This window comes from Stegostoma tigrinum, chromosome 1 (genome assembly GCF_030684315.1).
Source record: "Stegostoma tigrinum isolate sSteTig4 chromosome 1, sSteTig4.hap1, whole genome shotgun sequence".
In the NCBI taxonomy this organism is placed as follows: domain Eukaryota; kingdom Metazoa; phylum Chordata; class Chondrichthyes; order Orectolobiformes; family Stegostomatidae; genus Stegostoma; species Stegostoma tigrinum.
In genome coordinates, this window is record NC_081354.1 from 18,027,313 (window position 1) to 18,049,282 (window position 21,970).

General features: G+C 47.1%; 1 protein-coding gene across 2 annotated transcripts in view; it reads right to left on the reverse strand.

The window, feature by feature from the left end:
- The window catches only part of LOC125458854 (limbin-like), a 168,337-nt gene that overhangs the window by 58,019 nt on the left and 88,348 nt on the right, over positions 1 to 21,970 (reverse strand). For both annotated transcript variants that reach the window (XM_048544618.2, XM_048544610.2), the window contains one exon: positions 15,017 to 15,145. In XM_048544618.2, coding sequence (XP_048400575.2) covers positions 15,017 to 15,145 — 129 coding nt within the window. The remainder of the gene's footprint in view (positions 1 to 15,016; positions 15,146 to 21,970) is intronic.

The following is a 21,970-nucleotide window of genomic DNA, read 5'->3' on the forward strand; positions in this document are numbered from 1 at the left end:
CAAACTCAATTTTCTGACCACATAAATATAGTGGTTACAAGAGCAGGTCAGAGACTAGGAATACTGCAGCAAGTAACTCCCCAGAGCCTGTCTACCACCTACAAGGCACAAATCAAGATTGTGACGGAATACTCCCCGCTTGCCTAGATGGGTACAGTTCCTACAACACTCACAATGCTTGACATCATCCAGGACAAAGCAACCCACTTGACTGGTAGTACATTCACACATATCCACACCCTCCATCACCGATAGTCAATGGCAGCAGTGTATATACACTACAAGCCCTGCTGCAGAAATTCACCAAAGATCCTGAGCATTTTCCAAACCTATGACTGCTTCCATCGAGAGGACAAGGGCAGCAGGTACAGAGAAACTCTGCCACCTGCAAGTTCCCCTCTAAGCCACTTGCCATCCTGATTTGGAAACATGTTGCTGTTTCTTTGTTTTTGCCGTATCTAAATCCGAATGGCATTTGGGTCAACCCACAGCAGATAAACTGCAGCGGTTCAAGAAGGCAGCTCACCGTCACCTTCTCAAGGGCAACTATGGATGGGCAAGAAATGCTGGCCAACCAGCAATGCTCACATCCCATAAATGAATAAAATTTAAAAATTCTTATCATCTAAATATCTCCTATGGTTCTAAGTGAAAGCCAGACAGAAAAAGTAAGTCTGAAAGTTTACTGGCACTACAGAATACATCAGTTAGACCCATCAATCAATGCCTCAGTCCCAATCATTCAGTGGAGTTGGGTGGTTAATTTCAAAGTTGACACGGTCAGACATATTAACAGAGCAGTATCAAGTGGATTAAAATGGAAGGAGATACTGACATAGAAAGGGAAAGAAGGTCAATTATAAGTATATTGGAAGAAAGAAGAAAAATTTCGTTCTTCTAATTATTTCTTTTCAAATGAAGTAATTTTGTTAAACACATATTGGTTTGTTATGGCACACAATCATTTTACACATAAGCTACTCTGGCAGCATCTGTCACGTCTATGTTTTTGCTGCAATGACTATAAAGACAATGCAAGACAACTTGAGAGATTTTTAGTTTTTGTTGATGTTATTTCAATCATTTTATATTTTAGGAGCTTATGAATATTTTACATTTCAATGTTTGGTGTAAATAATGTATGGGTTTTTGAATGGGGAAGGAATATCACATTGCAAGATCTGAGTGTTTCATCATAGTGTCCACTCTGTTAGAAATGTGAAAATAAAGTTGTTCAGTAAAGACTGTCTAGAGCTGAGCACATGATAGTTCGACAGAATGCAATGTACAGCAGATACAATGATCTTGGTTGGACAGCCAGCATATTACACACTTCTCTGAACAACTGCCACAAAAATCAGGTTAACTAAATATTGGATCATTTATTGTTTCTTTGGCCTTGCTTGGAAAACTGGAGGCTAAATCAGGCCACATTACAATTATGACTGCAACAAATTAAGTCATTGATTCCCAAGCATTGAGATGTCTTGATGACGTGATAAGCTATAATGAAAATGAGTTACTTCTTTATTATTAGACACGAAAGTCAAGCTACAAGAAAGTTAATAAAATGTGAGGCTGGATGAACACAGCAGGCCAAGCAGCATCTCAGGAGCACAAAAGCTGACGTTTCGGGCCTAGACCCTTCATCAGAGAGGGGGATGGGGGGAGGGAACTGGAATAAATAGGGAGAGAGGGGGAGGCGGACCGAAGATGGAGAGTAAAGAAGATAGGTGGAGACGGTGTAGGTGGGGAGGTAGGGAGGGGATAGGTCAGTCCAGGGAAGACGGACAGGTCAAGGAGGTGGGATGAGGTTAGTAGGTAGCTGGGGGTGCGGCTTGGGGTGGGAGGAAGGGATGGGTGAGAGGAAGAACCGGTTAGGGAGGCAGAGACAGGTTGGACTGGTTTTGGGATGCAGTGGGTGGGGGGGAAGAGCTGGGCTGGTTGTGTGGTGCAGTGGGGGGAGGGGATGAACTGGGCTGGTTTAGGGATGCAGTAGGGGAAGGGGAGATTTTGAAACTGGTGAAGTCCACATTGATACCATATGGCTGCAGGGTTCCCAGGCGGAATATGAGTTGCTGTTCCTGCAACCTTCGGGTGGCATCATTGTGGCAGTGCAGGAGGCCCATGATGGACATGTCATCAAGAGAATGGGAGGGGGAGTGGAAATGGTTTGCGACTGGGAGGTGCAGTTGTTTGTTGCGAAATGAGCGGAGGTGTTCTGCAAAGCGGTCCCCAAGCCTCCGCTTGGTTTCCCCAATGTAGAGGAAGCCGCACCGGGTACAGTGGATGCAGTATACCACATTGGCAGATGTGCAGGTGAACCTCTGCTTGATGTGGAATGTCATCTTGGGGCCTGGGATGGGGGTGAGGGAGGAGGTGTGGGGACAAGTGTAGCATTTCCTGCGGTTGCAGGGGAAGGTGCCGGGTGTGGTGGGGTTGGAGGGCAGTGTGGAGCGAACAAGGGAGTCACGGAGAGAGTGGTCTCTCCGGAAAGCAGACAGGGGAGGGGATGGAAAAATGTCTTGGGTGGTGGGGTCGGATTGTAAATGGCGGAAGTGTCAGAGGATAATGCGTTGTATCCGGAGGTTGGTCGGGTGGTGTGTGAGAACGAGGGGGATCCTCTTGGGGCAGTTGTGGCGGGGGCGGGGTGTGAGGGATGTGTCGCGGGAAATGCGGGAGACGCGGTCAAGGGCGTTCTCGATCACCGTGGGGGGAAAGTTGCAGCCGTTAAAGAACTTGGACATCTGGGATGTGCGGGAGTGGAATGTCTTATCGTGGGAGCAGATGCGGCGGAGGCGGTGGAATTGGGAATAGGGGATGGAATTTTTGCAGGAGGGTGGGTGGGAGGAGGTGTATTCTAGGTAGCTGTGGGAGTCGGTGGGCTTGAAATGGACATCAGTTACAAGCTGGTTGCCTGAGATATAGACTGAGAGGTCCAGGAAGGTGAGGGATGTGCTGGAGATGGCCCAGGTGAACTGAAGGTTGGGGTGGAAGGTGTTGGTGAAGTGGATGAACTGTTCGAGCTCCTGTGGGGAGCAAGAGGCGGCGCCGATACAGTCATCAATGTACCGGAGGAAGAGGTGGGGTTTGGGGCCTGTGTAGGTGCGGAAGAGGGACTGTTCCACGTAACCTACAAAGAGGCAGGCATAGCTTGGGCCCATGCGGGTGCCCATGGCCACCCCCTTAGTCTGTAGGAAGTGGGAGGAGTCAAAAGAGAAGTTGTTGAGTGTGAGGATGAGTTCAGCTAGGCGGATGAGAGTGTCGGTGGAGGGGGCCTGGTCGGGCCTGCGGGACAGGAAGAAGCGGAGGGCCTTGAGGCCATCTCCATGCGGAATGCAGGTGTACAGGGACTGGACGTCCATGGTGAATATGAGGTGTTGGGGGCCAGGGAATTGGAAGTCCTGGAGGAGGTGGAGGGCGTGGGTGGTGTCACGGATGTAGGTGGGGAGTTGCTGGACCAAAGGGGAGAAAATGGAGTCCAGATAGGTGGAGATGAGTTCGGTGGGGCAGGAGCAGGCTGAGACGATGGGTCGACCAGGGCAGGCAGGTTTGTGGATTTTGGGATGGAGATAGAAACGGGCCGTGCGGGGTTGGGGAACAATGAGGTTGGAGGCTGTGGGTGGGAGGTCACCTGAGGTGATGAGGTCGTGAATGGTGTTGGAGATGATGGTTTGGTGCTCGGGTGTGGGGTCATGATCGAGGAGGCGGTAGGAGGTGGTGTCGGAGAGTTGGCGTCTGGCCTCGGCGATGTAGAGGTCAGTGCGCCATACTACCACTGCGCCACCCTTGTCTGCGGGTTTGATGGTGAGGTTGGGGTTGGAGCGGAGGGCTGCCCGTTCTGCGGGGGAGAGGTTGGAGTGGGTGAGAGGGGTGGAGAAGTTGAGGCGGTTGATGTCTCGACGGCAGTTGGAGATGAAGAGGTCGAGGGAGGGTAGGAGGCCTGGGGGTGGTGTCCAGGAGGAGGACTTGTGTTGGAAGCGGGTGAAGGGGTCAGTGGAAGGAGGGTTGGGTTCCCGGTTGAAGAAGTAGGCATGGAGGCGAAGACGGCGGAAAAACTGCTCTATGTCCGACCGTGACTGGTATTCGTTGATGTGTGGTTGTAGGGGGACAAAGGTGAGCCCCTTGCTCAGGACTGACCGTTCGTCCTCAGTCAGTGGGAGGTCTGGGGGGATGGTGAAGATGCGGCAGGGCTCAGTGTGGCTGTCTCCTCTGGGGTTGCAGGCTGTGGAGGTTGTGGGCGGAGCGATGAGGTCGTCGGCCGTGGGCGGGGTTCCGTCGGCCGTGGGCGGGGTTCTCACCTTTGTCCCCCTACAACCACACATCAACGAATACCAGTCACGGTCGGACACAGAGCAGTTTTCCCGCCGTCTTCGCCTCCATGCCTACTTCTTCAACCGGGAACCCAACCCTCCTTCCACTGACCCCTTCACCCGCTTCCAACACAAGTCCTCCTCCTGGACACCACCCCCAGGCCTCCTACCCTCCCTCGACCTCTTCATCTCCAACTGCCGTCGAGACATCAACCGCCTCAACCTCTCCACCCCTCTCACCCACTCCAACCTCTCCCCCGCAGAACGGGCAGCCCTCCGCTCCCTCCGCTCCAACCCCAACCTCACCATCAAACCCGCAGACAAGGGTGGCGCAGTGGTAGTATGGCGCACTGACCTCTACATCGCCGAGGCCAGACGCCAACTCTCCGACACCACCTCCTACCGCCTCCTCGACCATGACCCCACACCCGAGCACCAAACCATCATCTCCAACACCATTCACGACCTCATCACCTCAGGGGACCTCCCACCCACAGCCTCCAACCTCATTGTTCCCCAACCCCGCACGGCCCGTTTCTATCTCCTTCCCAAAATCCACAAACCTGCCTGCCCTGGTCGACCCATCGTCTCAGCCTGCTCCTGCCCCACCGAACTCATCTCCACCTATCTGGACTCCATTTTCTCCCCTTTGGTCCAGCAACTTCCCACCTACGTCCGTGACACCACCCACGCCCTCCACCTCCTCCAGGACTTCCAATTCCCTGGCCCCCAACACCTCATATTCACCATGGACGTCCAGTCCCTGTACACCTGCATTCCGCATGGAGATGGCCTCAAGGCCCTCCGCTTCTTCCTGTCCCGCAGGCCCGACCAGTCCCCCTCCACCGACACTCTCATCCGCCTAGCTGAACTCATCCTCACACTCAACAACTTCTCTTTTGACTCCTCCCACTTCCTACAGACTAAGGGGGTGGCCATGGGCACCCGCATGGGCCCAAGCTATGCCTGCCTCTTTGTAGGTTACGTGGAACAGTCCCTCTTCCGCACCTACACAGGCCCCAAACCCCACCTCTTCCTCCGGTACATTGATGACTGTATCGGCGCCGCCTCTTGCTCCCCACAGGAGCTCGAACAGTTCATCCACTTCACCAACACCTTCCACCCCAACCTTCAGTTCACCTGGGCCATCTCCAGCACATCCCTCACCTTCCTGGACCTCTCAGTCTCCATCTCAGGCAACCAGCTTGTAACTGATGTCCATTTCAAGCCCACCGACTCCCACAGCTACCTAGAATACACCTCCTCCCACCCACCCTCCTGCAAAAATTCCATCCCCTATTCCCAATTCCTCCGCCTCCGCCGCATCTGCTCCCACGATAAGACATTCCACTCCCGCACATCCCAGATGTCCAAGTTCTTTAAGGGCTGCAACTTTCCCCCCACGGTGATCGAGAACGCCCTTGACCGCGTCTCCCGCATTTCCCGCGACACATCCCTCACACCCCGCCCCCGCCACAACCGCCCCAAGAGGATCCCCCTCGTTCTCACACACCACCCTACCAACCTCCGGATACAACGCATTATCCTCCGACACTTCCGCCATTTACAATCCGACCCCACCACCCAAGACATTTTTCCATCCCCTCCCCTGTCTGCTTTCCGGAGAGACCACTCTCTCCGTGACTCCCTTGTTCGCTCCACACTGCCCTCCAACCCCACCACAACCGGCACCTTCCCCTGCAACCGCAGGAAATGCTACACTTGTCCCCACACCTCCTCCCTCACCCCCATCCCAGGCCCCAAGATGACATTCCACATCAAGCAGAGGTTCACCTGCACATCTGCCAATGTGGTATACTGCATCCACTGTACCCGGTGCGGCTTCCTCTACATTGGGGAAACCAAGCGGAGGCTTGGGGACCGCTTTGCAGAACACCTCCGCTCAGTTCGCAACAAACAACTGCACCTCCCAGTCGCAAACCATTTCCACTCCCCCTCCCATTCTCTTGATGACATGTCCATCATGGGCCTCCTGCACTGCCACAATGATGCCACCCAAAGGTTGCAGGAACAGCAACTCATATTCCGCCTGGGAACCCTGCAGCCATATGGTATCAATGTGGACTTCACCAGTTTCAAAATCTCCCCTTCCCCTACTGCATCCCTAAACCAGCCCAGTTCATCCCCTCCCCCCACTGCACCACACAACCAGCCCAGCTCTTCCCCCCCACCCACTGCATCCCAAAACCAGTCCAACCTGTCTCTGCCTCCCTAACCGGTTCTTCCTCTCACCCATCCCTTCCTCCCACCCCAAGCCGCACCCCCATCTACCTACTAACCTCATCCCACCTCCTTGACCTGTCCGTCTTCCCTGGACTGACCTATCCCCTCCCTACCTCCCCACCTACACTCTCTCCACCTATCTTCTTTACTCTCCATCTTCGGTCCGCCTCCCCCTCTCTCCCTATTTATTCCAGTTCCCTCCCCCCATCCCCCTCTCTGATGAAGGGTCTAGGCCCGAAACGTCAGCTTTTGTGCTCCTGAGATGCTGCTTGGCCTGCTGTGTTCATCCAGCCTCACATTTTATTATCTTGGAATCTCCAGCATCTGCAGTTCCCATTATCTCTGAGACCATTCAGTATATCTTCTCTTAGTTATTGACTACTGTTACTCCTCAGCCCTTTCTTACTAGCTCTGAAATATATTTTCAATGTCCAGTTTCCTTTTGAAGGTCATAATTAAATTGGCCTCCATCAGTGGTAGTGTATTTCAGATCCTAATCTCTCCTGGTGTAAAAATAAAAGGTCTTCCTAATGTCATCTTTGCTCTTTCGCTACTCATTGACATCAGCATCATCAGGTTGTAGACCATTCTGCCAATGAAAGAGATTTTCTCTAGTCTTTTGTCTTGTCTCATGATTTTGGTCATTTCTATCAAATTTCTTCTCAACCACCTTCACTAAGGAGAGCAACACCACATTCCTCCATTTCTTCCCTGAGCTGGAGGTGAGCCTTCTGCCCCCGTCTAGGTATTAAGTAGACGTAATCCTAGCAAATTGTGGAACTGCTACAAGGGAACAAATGGTCTACTTATGTTTCTGTGTTCCTACTGATCAGTTTGGACATATTGCAAAGCTACATTTTAAAATACTTTCCATTTTCTCACAGGCTTCCAATATTCTCAGAAATTTGAAATGACATTTCTCAGTCTGAATAATGTCTCCATATAACTGAGCAGCAGAAGCTGTCCGATATCATGTTGGACTTATTAACATACTTCAGGTAGAATTTTCACTCTCATCTTTCAGATACAGGGTACATCATACAATTCAACTTATAGAATCCATTAGCTCTGTTCAGGGGTGAGTAATTTGTTGGTGATAAGATAGAGCTTTTAACAGGCAAGTGATATACTTGCACAGCGTTCCCATCTTGGCAATTTACCGTGCTGCACTTGGGATTTACACAGTCATGCAGAGAGCAAGCTATTAATTGTCAAACAGCTTATCAGCATTTGATGTGAAAAGGAAAGCTGTGGCTGCTGGAAATCTGAAAGAAATAGAGGAAGTGGTTGAATTGCATGGCAACTTGTGCATGTAAAAAGCTAGCATTTTAGGAATAATCCTATGTTGGCAGAGAGACTAATCAATTCATTTATTCTTATCACTTCTATGTTTAATAAAGTTAATGGTCGTAAAAGCTACAAATGTATGAACAAATTCCTCTATTTTGGCGGTGTTGCGCAGCCTTTGAAAAAAAATGGGCTAACAGAGTCACTGTAACAGTAGGGGAGCAATATTGGATGACGCATTTGGAGCTTCTCTACAAGTCACTCACTGTGCAACCTCAGGGTTGCAAATCAATAATGACATTACTATACAAAGTGCAGATGTAAGAATTTCTAAATCTGGTGTGTCATTTTTAATCTTTACTTTATGATGTTAGTAACAAGGTTTTAAGCAGGATGTCACCATCAGCTACATATTCCCATCCTGTCCCTTGTCAGCGTTTCGCAAGGACTATTCCCCCGAGACAGCCTAGTCCACTCCTCCTTCACTCCCAACACATCCTCAGACCCCACAGCACTTTCCCCTGCAACCACAGAGGGTGTAATGCCTGCCCATTTGTTTCCTAATTCCTCCATGCCCATGGGCCTAAACATGTCTTCCAGGTGAAGCAGCGATTCACCTGCACTTCACTCAAACTAATCGACTGCATTCACTGCTCACAATGTGGTCTTCTCCAGATCAGGAAACACAGCACAAACTGGAGGACTGCTTCACAGAATGCCCCTTGTTATGTCCTTTAAATAAAAATCTCGAGCTTTCCATTGTCGGCCACTTCAATGCACCACTCTGTTCCCTGGCTAATATCTCTGTCTCAGGCTTGCTGTCATGCTCCAGCAAAGCTCAGCACAAGCTGGAAGAGCAGTACCTCATTTTCCACTTGGGAACCCTGCAGCCTTCTACACTTAATATCGAGCTCAACTATGTTAGATATTGAGCATCTTTCCCCATGCTTTTCCCCCCAACCACACAAGACAGGCCTTGGCTTCACACGGGCTGTTACCACACACTACCCATTGTCAGTCACTATTGGTCCCCTTTAGCAGCAATTTATTTCATTGGACTGTTTTTCTCTCTGTTTCGGCTCCATCTCCAACTACTGTTTACTCTCTCCCCTACCCCACATCTCTCTTGTGTCTAAAAACCATTCTTTTCCCAGCTAACACCAGTTCTGAAGAAGGGTCACTGGACCGGAAGCATTAACTGATTTCTCTCCACAGATGTTGACAGCTTGCTGAGATTTTCCAGAATTTCTGATTTGTTTCTGATTTCCAGCATCCGCTGTTCCTTTGGTTGTTTTTAAAAAGCGCAGAATCTGTGCATCCTATTAGCAAAACCAAAGCCAAAACCAACTATGCAGAGTCACAATGAAGCAGGATTTCGTTGGAATAGGGCATTTCATCAGATGCCCACTTAATTAGGAATTCTGTTTCAGTTTATCTTTGTTGGGAAGCTGCTGGAAGATTGAGCTGACAATGACACTGTCGGGCAATAGGATCCTCAAACGCCATTTGTTAAGATGCGCCCTATTGTTCACATGTTCTCACCTAGGATACTCTCCTATTGTAGATATCTCGTATGCTGCGTCACCAAGCATGGGTCAACTAGTAGATTCTGAGAGCAGGGTTGTTGAAGCAATTAGGAAGAGGTGACAATTGGAAGAGAAGTTAGGATCAAGACCAAAGAAGGAAAGGGCAATCAGGTGGGAGATGGGGCACCATCGGGACGGGATGTTGGAGTAGTCATGGAAGCCGACAATCATCTTCAGAGCTGTTGCAGAGCTTGGAGGAGCGATATTGGTCTTTACTGCTTTGCGTTCAGCTAAGAGAAACTTATCTTTCTCAGGGTGGTCTCCACGAGTCCCTGTTCAAACTGTTGGCCCGGCAGTGTGTAGATACAACTGTTCTGAAGGCTGTCGGCTCACTGAAAGCCAGAATTCAAATCAATCCAATTGTGGCACAGGATCTAGAATGAGATACCAGGCTTAGATCTGTTAATGCCAAAAGGCAAATTTCTAATTCAGGCAAGGGTTCTAGATGCCTATACGTTAGGTGGTATTAGTATGGTGGATGAGGTATCAAAGAACCACAACCACAGTGCACCTCTGGGCTTAAATCCTTTGTGAAGACCTGTTTCATGGAAATAACATCACTTTCCATTCTGGACGTGCTCCAGACGAGAGGAAAAACCTGCCTTGGTTCATGAAGGAAGTTCAATCGTTGCTAACACCAGACTGCTGTCCAAAATTTCTCAATAGTGTGCCAGTTTGGCCAGAAATAAAGACAGGACTGCGTAAAAGTTGGTCTTAAATTCATTTTTGGTGCTGCACCTCAATCCCAGCAGAGTTGGTTGTGCCCTATTTTGGACATTTTTCCAGTTTCGTGAGGATGGCTTGGGCCATGTGCAATTCAGGTTAAAAAATGCTGGGTGGAATCAAGGGTTACTGGAACATTGGCGAGAGTGGCTTGCTAAGCCAGTAACTGGTCAGGAGTCACGCTATATCAACACACAGCCTAACTGAATTATCCAGGTTAGTTATTCTGTTTCAATTTTACTGAACTATTATTAACAGTTGCATTATTCTAAAACTGTCTGAATTTTCGACTCCCCTGATTTTACAGGGAGTGGTCTTTGTGCTATCCACATGTATATACTGGTACGCACAGACACTTCTTAATTATTCAACATATATGCGCTCAAGTTTAAAAGAAATGCTGAATATATCCTCCACAACAAATAACAAAAATAAGACACATGCCAGGATTTTCCACTGACTGACACAGTGAGAATAATGGCAGATGTGATGAGGCTATTGGGCCAGAGTCCAAAAATCAGATTCTCTCCATGGAGATAAATTTTGACTTGAATTTCTTGGCCTCAGGCAGTGAAAAGCCTATCGATATCCTATTGCATCTCATTAATTGTACAACTCACCAGAATTAACTTCTGTAAATCATTACAGAGTGTACTTGTCAACTTTACTCTTTGGCCTCCCATGTGGATGAGTACATAACTTGGGCTGCCTCATCAAGACCTCCTCAATACCTTAATTTCAAAATCTGTCCACTTTTGCTGTCAATTCTACACCTGCAGTAGATGCCTCCATGGGAGCCCAGGCTATGTGTGTCCCCGGCCCATTGATTTGATTTGATTTATTATTATCACATGTACCTAGATACAGTGAAAAGTTCTGTTTTGTGTGCAGTACAGGCAAATTATACCATACAGACAGTGCGTATGGTAATAGAAGAGAGCGAGGAATACCACTTTACGGTTCCAGAGAAGGTGCACAAAGAGTGAGATCAGCATTAAATTTCAAATTTGAGAGGTCTGTTCAGAAGTCTAATGAGAGCAGGGAAGAAGCTGTTCTTGAATCTGCTGGTACACAGATTGCCCCAACGGGAAAAAAGATTATGAAAGGCTTCAGTTTCTCACTTTAGCAGATCGAATCAGGCAGCATCCCTAGACTCTAGGTGATGTAAGACAGAGTAAACAGGTAGCTTGTGGCTGAGAGGGTCACTTTCACAGCAAATGAAAGGCAGCAACATGTGGCTGTAGGAAACTGTGAAGTGTCAATGTGAAAGTGCAGAGGACATGACACTATAAAACAATGCTATGTCAACATTAATGTACCAGCAGTTCAAACAACAAACACACTGTGTGTACCAGAAAAGTATGGGATGTATGGAAATTAAAGAGGGGGCAAGTTTAATGGGGCTAGAGTGATCTCCAGTTAGTCAGGGCAAGACTATGGCAATCAGTCCAAGGGCTGGATCATTTTCTGTCTGAGAGTTCATGGTCAGCCAGTTATGCAATTGATCTGCTCTGAGTTTAGGGATTAGCATCATTTCAGTCCAGAGATTGGGTTACTGTCAGTCCTGGAAGATAACCAAAATCGGTCTGGAACTTGCTGGTGGGCCATCGTGAAGATTCAGTCTGAGAATGGGCTGTTGTCACTCGGGGCTGCCCTGTAAGATCTATTTGGTGGAGAGGGCACAATCAGTCAGAGGGATGGAGTGTGTATATTCAGGGTCTTTCCATGGCTGTGGGTACTTCAAGTCTAAGGATGGGCCTTGCTGCATTCGCTTTCTGAGGAAATGGTCAGTTATACAGGGAGACTGAATAAAGCAGGATGAGATGGTATGATAGCAGGGAGTAACAGCGTGCCTTCAAGGTTAGGGATGACAAGGCAAAAGAAACGTGAAACTGGAAAATTAGTCACATCCAAGGTTCACGGATGAGCCAGGAATGAGACACCAGTTGTTACGTTGCAAAGGGGGTGGAAGGTGCAGTTTTGTGGAAATATGGGGTTGCCTTTGGTTCTGCTGAATTATAAAGTGGGCCGATATTAACATGCTTTGTTTCCACTTGTGTGCAGCCAGCAAGGGGATGAAGAGATCACTGGCCTTTAAGAAGCCAGCCTTCAGGACCAAGGCAAAAACATGAACGGAGAGATTGTGAATTGTGGACCTTGGGTTTAAAATAAAATTAGTGTGAGTATCACTGGCTAGGCCAGGTTATATTTCTCTATCCTTACCTACCCTTGAAAACTGGTGATGGCCTGCCGTTTTAAAGTGTAGTAGTCCACATGGTGTAGGTACACGCAAGCATACAGAGCACTGATCATACAGTCAGGGGCCTAATGAAGAAAGTGGGGATTGAAGACATTGGTTGTGAGAGATGGCAATCATAGAATCCCTACAGTGTAGAAACAAGCCCTTCGGCCCAACAAGTCCACACCTCCCCTTGCAGCATCTCACCCAGACCCATTCCTCCATAACCCACACACCCCTGAACACTGCGGGCAATTTAACATGGCCAATCCACCTGGCCTGCACATCTTTGGATTGTGGGAGGAAACCGGAGCACCCAGAGGAAACCCAAAAGTTAGGGAGGCGTGATTCTGGTTCGGAAACCCAGTTACCCAGAATTGTTAAGTCGAAGTTTGGAGCCGTCTGTATCTAGTTTCTCTATCCCACTGGTCTGAAAATATATTGAAATGGTTTATCCATTACTAAATAAGTACTTCATCTATATTGAGTTCAGAAAAAAAATCCATCAGGCGTCATTAGTAAACAAAATGATTGACCATCTTTTCAAAATAAATCACAGTCAGAATACCTTTATGAGGCAATCTAACAATATCATGACTGTTTTGTAGCACACAAACTAAGGGTATAAAGTTTTTATATTTCACACCTTCTCTCAGGTTACTTACAGCATGATATACAACATGGAAGCCTACTTCCAGTGGCAAAGTTCTAACATAATGTTAACTTAGGCATTTATGCGCTTGTGACTTTGAATAAAATAATTAGCTGTAATAAACATATGTTGAATTCTTCAAGGCTACAATACTCACTGATATGTTATTTCTGTAACATAAGAAACTAAGAATTGCCACATAAGTAAATACCCTGTAGTAAGCAAACTCACCCAGAAGACCAATCAACAAAAGATGCAAAGCAGGTTGACAGGCATTTTGAAATTTGAAAGTATAAATACTTACCCTTCGAAACATAAACATACACACACACACACACACAAACACAACAGCTAAAAGAAGGAAAGAAAAAGAAACCTTTTCTGCAGAGATTAACTTCAGAAAAAAAAAACACTTTTTGGCCAAATCTTTGTTAAAATGAGTATATGTAAGAAAAAGAGATATGAAATATTCCAGATAACTTTCAGACTGACGTCCTTCCACATTTAGACGACGGTCAGTAGACACAAATAGTTTCCACTAAATAAATATAGTTATTCCTGAGGATCTCTCCAGATGCAGTTTGTTCAGGAAATGTCCGGATAAAGTCTTCTCGCAGCCTTTCAGGAAGAACAGCTGTTTCAATATCTTAGCTCTCTGATTAGTATCTCAAGAAGATTTCTCAGAAATGTCGCAAAGGCTAGGCTATGCTTGGCTGGGGACTTCATCTCTTCACAAACTACACACAAACTAAACTCGAAAGCTATATCAAATAGCCATGACTCCTGACAGCCATAAACTCAGAAGTGTGGCTTCCATTAAGTCCAAATAGTGCACTGAAGAAATGTGATTTCCAATTAACAAGTTCAAGGAGTTGGCTTAAATCATGTGACTTCAAGCATATTCTACACAATTCCTTAGATGTGAGGTTTTAAATTATATGAATAATGAAAGTGCCCTCACAACAACATGAAATGTAAAATGGAGGTTAAATCAGAAGCATAAAGCCCTATTCCAAAACTTAAATAAACATAATCCACCTCACAGAAGCAAATTAGTTGGCAAACACTCCGAAGATCAGATAGATATAAGTAGGTTAGAACTGGGTATAATGTTTTTAGAATGCACTGCACCCAATACAAACCCTTATAACTTGAGGACATGGGGACGTGGAAGGTTTAAAGGCTCCTACATAACAAAAGTGGTCTTTCGCTCCTTACACTGAATGTCAAGTCTATGTAATACTCTGAGGTCAAGAAAGGCACCACATAAAAATAAGTTGTTTTGTTCAAAATGCCTTCCTATATCACTATTCAAGGTAGGGTTGGATAAGAGGACAAAGGTAATGTCAATAATTAGATATTGCAACAGAGAAGTAAATCCAATTGGAACTAAATCGTTTGTATGAAGGTAAACACTATCTTGGAATGGGTGGGCCAAATGGCCTGTTGTGGTGTCACAAATTTTACACAACTGTTAAGTAGAAATGATGATATTGCTAGCAATGTGTAGTTTACTTCTATAATATGCAGCTATGTTATCAGATGTGTGATGTTACCCCGATTATGGACAGTTCATTGGAAAGTGTTTGCTGGCTCTTGGGGGATGGGTTTGTTGAAACACTTGATGCCTCCTTTCTTGCGCGACATTACCAGCTGTACAGGTGAAAAATGACAAACGTGGCCACATCTCACTAACTGTGATACATAACAATAGCTGGTTGGAAAATTGAGTTTGTATCATGACCTGATGTTGGGTGTTGGCTGGAACACTTTTCTGACCATAACAATAATTAAGTCTATGTTCATATTCGACTATAAATCCAGGTCTGCAGAATATGTGGTGTAGCTGCCAATATTTGTCTTATGCCGAGAACTGATAATTAAATATTGCCCCATCAAAAATCTGTACAAAAACAATACACCTAAAGAGTCAAATCTGAACAGTTGCTTCCACATCTTTGATCCAGCTTACCACATTCATTTCTTCATAAACTTTATCATTTTCTTCCTCGTACAATTTAATTTTGTCCCTCATATATTCCTGTCGAGCTAACAATTTGCCCTGGTCACCATGTCCCACTTCCTTGGGTTTCATCTTTTCCTAAAAAAGAGGGAAAAAGACAGAAAATCTTTCTTTAATCATGGAGAAGTAGCTGTTTTTTAATTAAATCTCAGAATTCTAAAATGTTCAATGCAAAACGTCCAGTGTGTCAATAAACTTTAACATATACATAGAAATACATGTATAGAAAACTTGTGTTTCAGTAAAAGTTGCTGTCACTGATCTGGCACATTCACAGGGTAATTACTGTACAAAATGGTGGACAATGGCACCATCTAGAGTGCCTGGCATTGACGAAAGGCCAGAAACTCAGCAGATAGACCTGTGGCCTATCAAGTCTTGACTGTCAAAAATAAATGAGACCCAAAGCAGTACCTTTTAAACCTTGCCGATTTATTTAGGCATAGGAACAAATTGATGATGGAAAGATCTTACTCCCCTCACAACGAGAGCACAGCAAAAGGTGGTTGCAGACTCTGCCTTCAAACAGTAATCATAACATGATCCCCAGGTCAAGTTTTAGTCATCATATTGTACTCCTGCTGAAGTGATGGCAATATGCTGAAAATGCACAGATTTTAAGGGCCTCACATCAAGGCATATTTATATTTCTATCCCTGCTCTTATATGTTATTATTAATATAAACACATTGAATTTCTAGACAAATCAGCTGCTATGACTCAAGACGCTCCTGATATTGGGACACTAAGAATATCTCTCCTTTCTTTTCAAAGTTAAACTTTACACCTTCTCTGGAATGTACTTACAACTGGGAGTCTATTTGACAGAGATAGTAGGAACTGTAGATGCTGGAGAATTGGAGATAACAAGATGTGGAGCTGCATGAACACAGCAGACCAAGCAGCATCATTGGAGCAGGAAAGCTGACGTTTCAGGCCTAGACCCTTCTTCAGAAATGGAGGAGGGGAAGGAGGTTCTGAAATAAATAGGGAGAGAGGAGAGGCGGATGGAAGATGGACAGAGGAGAAGATAGGTGGAGAGGAGACAGACCGGATAAAGAGGCAGGGATGGAGTCAGTAAAGGGGAGTGTAGGTGGGGAGGTAGGGAGGAGATAGGTCAGTCCAGGGAGGACGGACAGGTCAAGGGGGCGGGATGAGGTTAGTAGGTAGGAGATGGGGATGGGGCTTGAGGTGGGAGGAGGGGATAGGTTGGAAAGACAGGTTAGGGAGGCGGGGACGAGTTGGCGTGGTTTTGGGATGCAATGGGGGGTGGGGGGAAGAGAGATTTTGAAGCTTGTGAAGTCCACATTGATGCCATTAGACTGCAGGTTTCCAAAACGGAATATGAGTTGCTTTTCCTGCAACCTTCGGGTAGCATCGCTGTGGCACTGCAGGAAGCCCAGGATGGACATGTCGTCTGAGGAATGGGAGGGGGGGAGTTGAAATGGTTCTCGACTGGGAGGTGCAGTTGTTTAGTGTGAATGAGCGTAGGTGTTCTGCAAAGCGGTCCCCAAGCGTCTGCTTGGTTTCCCCCATGCAGAGGAGGCCACAACAGGAACAGTGGATGCAGTATACCACATTAGCAGATGTGCAGGTGAACATCCACATGGGGCCTGTGAAGGGGGTGAGCGGGGAGATGTAGGGGCAGGTGTACCATTCACTTTTATGCTTGTTACAGATCACCAAACCCAGTTCTGAACAAAAATAGGTATTTTCTTACACTTATCCATAAAGTTCAATTCCTGTTTCAGTCACTCCCCCTTGAACACATTTATTCACAAATTTCTTTTCTGTATTATTTTCTTTGCAAGGCTAGAATCCAAATTGATTTAACCACGCTGACTTATCACAAGATAAGTCTCTGCTAGCATGAAATATATCAGAGCAAAGTGCTTTCCAAAACTGGAATCTTTATCAAGTGGATTGTCTTTGATCTGACAGAATTGTTTATGTCACGATTAGCCAGAAACTCCATTATCATTGGATCATGTGTACCAGGATGGTAAATGTTGAATGAGAAGCTGTGGTTTATTTTCAGCCAGCAATGCTTCTGTGTTTCTAACTATCAGGAGACCACCCAGTCTCTCTTTCTTGGCTAACGTGGATTATCATGAAGCATCTGTGAAGTATTTCTGTCATATCACATTTGAAATTATGTCAAGATAGAAGGATGAAGGTGAGTGGATTAAAGGGCTCACTGCTTAGAGGAGCAAATTAAACCCCACACACAAACATAAAATTTATAACACTTTTGCATCAGTGAGAGGTGCCATTGTGAACCTTTTAACAAAGATCACTGCAATCTGTAAAAGTGATCTATCAACAGTCCTGGATACTTATTGAAAAGATTTCTACTTATCAATGTTTCCTCAGTAAATCATACAGGCACAGATCTGTTTCAATTCAAGGACCTTCATGCTGCTATTGTCTTTTGTGTTTTTTTTTGTTGCACCCATAACTTTGGCTGCAGTCATCTATCATAATTCTCAAAGACAAAAACAGGGATTTATTTTTCTGAGATAATGGGAACTGCAGATGCTGGAGAATCCGAGATAACAAAGTTTGGAGCTGGATGAACACAGCAGGCCAAGCAGCATCTTAGGAGCACAAAAGCTGATGTTTCGGACCTAGACCCTTCATCAGAAAAGGGGGATGGGGAGAGGATTTTTTGTCCCCCTCCACCCACACTTCAACGAATACCAGTCACGCCTGTACATCAAGCAGTTTTCCCCGCCGCCGCTGCCTCCACCTCCACGCTTACTTCTCCAACCGTGCGCCTAACCCTCCCTCCACTGACCCCTTCACCCGTCTCCAATACAAGTCCTCCTCCTGGACAGCACCCCCAGGCCTCCTACCCTCCCTCGACCTCTTCATCTCCAACTGCCGTCGAGATATCAACCGCCTCAACTTCTCCACCCCTCTCACCCGCTCCAACCTCTCCCCCACAGAACATGCAGCCCTCCGCTCCGTCCGCTCCAATCCCAACCTCACCATCAAACCCACAGACAAGGGTGGCGCAGTGGTAGTATGGCGCACTGACCTCTACATCACCGAGGCCAAACGCCAACTCTCCGACGCCACCTCCTACCGCCCCCTCGATCATGACCCTACCCCCAAGCACCAAACCATCATCTCCCAAACCATTCACAACCTCATCACCTCAGGTGACCTCCCACCCACAGCCTCAAACCTCATTGTTCCCCAATCCCGCACGGCCTGCTTCTATCTCCTTCCCAAAATCCACAAACCTGCCTACCCTGGTCAACCCATTGTCTCCATCTGCTCCTGCCCCACCGAACTCATCTCCACCTATCTGGACTCCATTTTCTCCCCCTTGGTCCAGGAACTCCCTACCTACGTCCATGACACCACCCATGCCCTCCATCTCGTCCAGCACCTCCAATTCCCTGGCCCCCAACACCTCATTTTCACCATGGACGTCCAGTCCCTACACACCTTTATTCCTCATGCAGATGGCCTAAAGGCTCTCCGCTTCTTCCTGTCACGCAGACTCGACCAGACCCCCTCCACCGACACCATCATCCACCTAGCCGAACTCGTCCTCACCCTCAACAACTTCTCTTTTGATTCCTCCCATTTCCTACAGACACAGGAGGTGGCCATGGGTACCCGCATGGGCCCAAGCTATGCCCGCCACCTCGTGTTCCCAGTAGGAGCTTGAACAGTTCATCCACTTCACCAACACCTTTCACGCAAACTTTACGTTCACCTGGACCATCTCCAACACATCCCTCACCTTCCTGGACCTCTCTGTCTCCATCTCAGGCAACCACCTAGAAACTAAAATCTATTCCAAGCCCACCGACTCCCACAGCTACCTGGAATATACCTCCTTCCACCCACCTTCCTGCAAAAATTCCATCCCCTCTTCCCAATTCCTTTGCCTCTGCCGCTTCTGTTCCGAGGATGAGGCTTTCCATTCCCACACATCCCAGGTGTCCTCGTTCTTCAAGGGCTGCAACGTTCTCCCCTGCAGTGGTTGAGAACGCCCTTGACCGGTCTCCCGCATTTCCTGCAACACATTCCTCACACCCAGCCCCCGCAATAACCGCCCAAAGAGGATCCCCCTCGTCCTCACATACCACCCCACCAACCTCCGGATACAACGCATCATCCTCCGACACTTCCGCCATCTACAATCCGACCCCACCACCCAAGATACTTTTCCATCCCCACCCTTGTCTGCCTTCCGGAGAGACCACTCCCTCCGTGACTCCCTTGTCCACTTCACACTCCCCTCCAACCCCACCACACCCGGCACTTTCCCCTGCAACCACAAGAAGTGCTACACCTGCCCCCACACCTCCTCCCTCACCCCTATCCCAGGCCCCAAGATGACTTTCCATATTAAGCAGATGTTCACCTGCACATCCGCCAATGTGGTATACTGCATCCGCTGTACCCGGTGTGGCTTCCTCTACATTGGGGAAACCAAGCGGAGGCTTGGGGACCGCTTTACAGAACACCTACACTCAGTTCGCAATAAACCACTGCACCTCCCAGTTGCGAACCATTTCAACTCCCCTTCAAATTCCTTAGATGGCAAGTCCATCCTGGGCCTTCTGCAGTGCCATAATGATGCCACCCGTAGGTTGCAGGAACAGCAACTCATATTCCGCTTGGGAACCCTGCAGCCCAATGGTATGTGGATTTCACCAGCTTCAAAATCTCCCTTCCCCCCACTGCATCCCAAAACCAGCCCAGCTCATCCCTGTCTCCCTAACCTGTGCTTCCTCTCACCTATCCCCTCCTCCCACTTCAAGTTGCACCTCCATTTCCTACCTTCTAACCTCATCCTGCCCCCTTGACCTGTCCGTCCTCCCTGGTCTGACCTATCCCCTCCCTACCTCCCACACCCCCATACTCTCCTCTCCATCTATCTTCTCCTTTATCCATCTTCGGTCCACCTCCCACTCTCTCCCTATTTATTTTTCTGATCCATCTTCATAAACATTGCTCAAAACACAGCTACTATCTCTAGTTGTCAACTGTTCCTAAATATCCAAGCATCACTCTGTTTCTTATATAATGTCGGGTGTAGTGATTGTAACAATGTCAGCCAGGTGGACCCCATAGAATAAGAGTTCCTGATTGGAGCTGTTACCCTGGTCTAATCAGGGAGCCCTGGCTGACAGGTACAAACAGAGGTTCTGAGACCTGGTTCTGAGGATCAGTGTCAAGTACTACGCACGTGTAAATAAAGGGTGACTTGGTGACAGGATACCGGCCTCTGTGGAGTTATTTCAACAGTTTAGAATATTATACCACTAAGGTGCATGGGAAAGATCCTCAATTATGTTTTATTCAACAGCTATACTATGTAAGTAGAAAGGACTTCCTTCAGTATTCATGGAGCAGAATGGTTGAGGCTGATTTTAAATGATCATTGCCAGGCAGAATCTGATAGAAGGAGAAGAGGATCTGTTAAGGCTAAGCTAAGCAGACATTTACTTGTTCCATTTCTGCCTCAATCTGGCGTAATGCGAATGAAGTCTGCAATGACACTATGATAGCACCCCGAAGGCTACCAGGAAATCCTGGCCTCCTCGCTGTGCTCCTCACAGCCTTTTTGTGTTTCGCAGCACATTCAAGGCTCTGCACTATCTGCTTTTAAGTGGAAGGGAGTACCTTCTCATTGATGTCGTCGTCTTTTGGTCGGAAAGTCAGCAAACAACATGCAAAATAAAATTTCAACGATACTGCAATCGAGCTTTGCAAAAATAAAAACCCTGACTGTTCCAGATACTCAGGTGATATCACAATATCTGCGCATCCAGAACACTAATAGTCTTGTGCATTACTTCCAGATGGGGAAAACACTGGCTTGACTGTGCATGCCTTCAGTTAGTTTAAATGTCATGGGACACAGTTTGAAACTTCTTGAGAGTGTCGAGAGGTAATCCCTTCTATGATATTTCATTTTATGAGAAGTGGCAACACAGGTGGAGAAGGTAGTGAACAGGGCATATGGCATGCTTTCCTTCATTGATCGGGACATGGAGTTTAAAAACCGGCAGGTAATGTTGCAGCTTTATAAAACCTCAGTTAGGCCGCATTTGGAATAATGTGTTCAATTCTGGTTGCCACACTACCAGAAGGATGTGGTGGCTTTGGACAGAGTACAGAAAAGATTTACCAGGATGTTGCCTGGTATGGTGGGGCATTAGTTAGGAGGAGAGGTTGGAGAAACTTGGGTTGTTCTCACTGGAATGATGGAGGTTGAAGGGTGACCTGACTGAGGTCTACAAGATTATAGATGTCTGGCAGCATCTGTGAATGTGAAAAGAGAGTTAATGGCTTGGGTCTGGTGACCCTTCCTCAGAACTGATAGTGGCTGGAAAAACATCAGTTTATATGCAGGAAATAGGGAGGTGTGTGGGGTTGGGAGTAAATTATAGGATAGAGCCCAAAGAGAGAGAAAGATACTTGGACAGACAAAGGAGTTGCTAATGATCAGGCTGGGAGGATGAATAGTTTTTTTATGGGGGCTGTTAGTGATTAACAAGGGGTGTGTAATGGGCAGGTTTTGTGGTAACAAGACCTGGCATGTGGGGTAGGGGGCAGGGACATGGGAGAGTTTAGGCCCTAAAATTATTGAACTGAATATTGAGTCTGGAGGGATGCAGGGTTCCCAAGCAGAAAATGAGGTGTTATTCCTCCAGCTTGCATTGGACTTCATTGGAACACTGTAGCAAGCCAGAGACAGTGATGTTTGCCAGGGAGCAATGTGGTGCATTGAAGTTGCAGGCAGCAGGTAGTTCAGGGTCTTTTTTGCGGGCAGAACATAGACGTTCTGCGATGCAGTCGCCAGGTCTACGATTCATTTCCCCAATGTAGACGAGATCCCATCGAGAGCAGCGAATGCAGTAGACTAGATTCTGG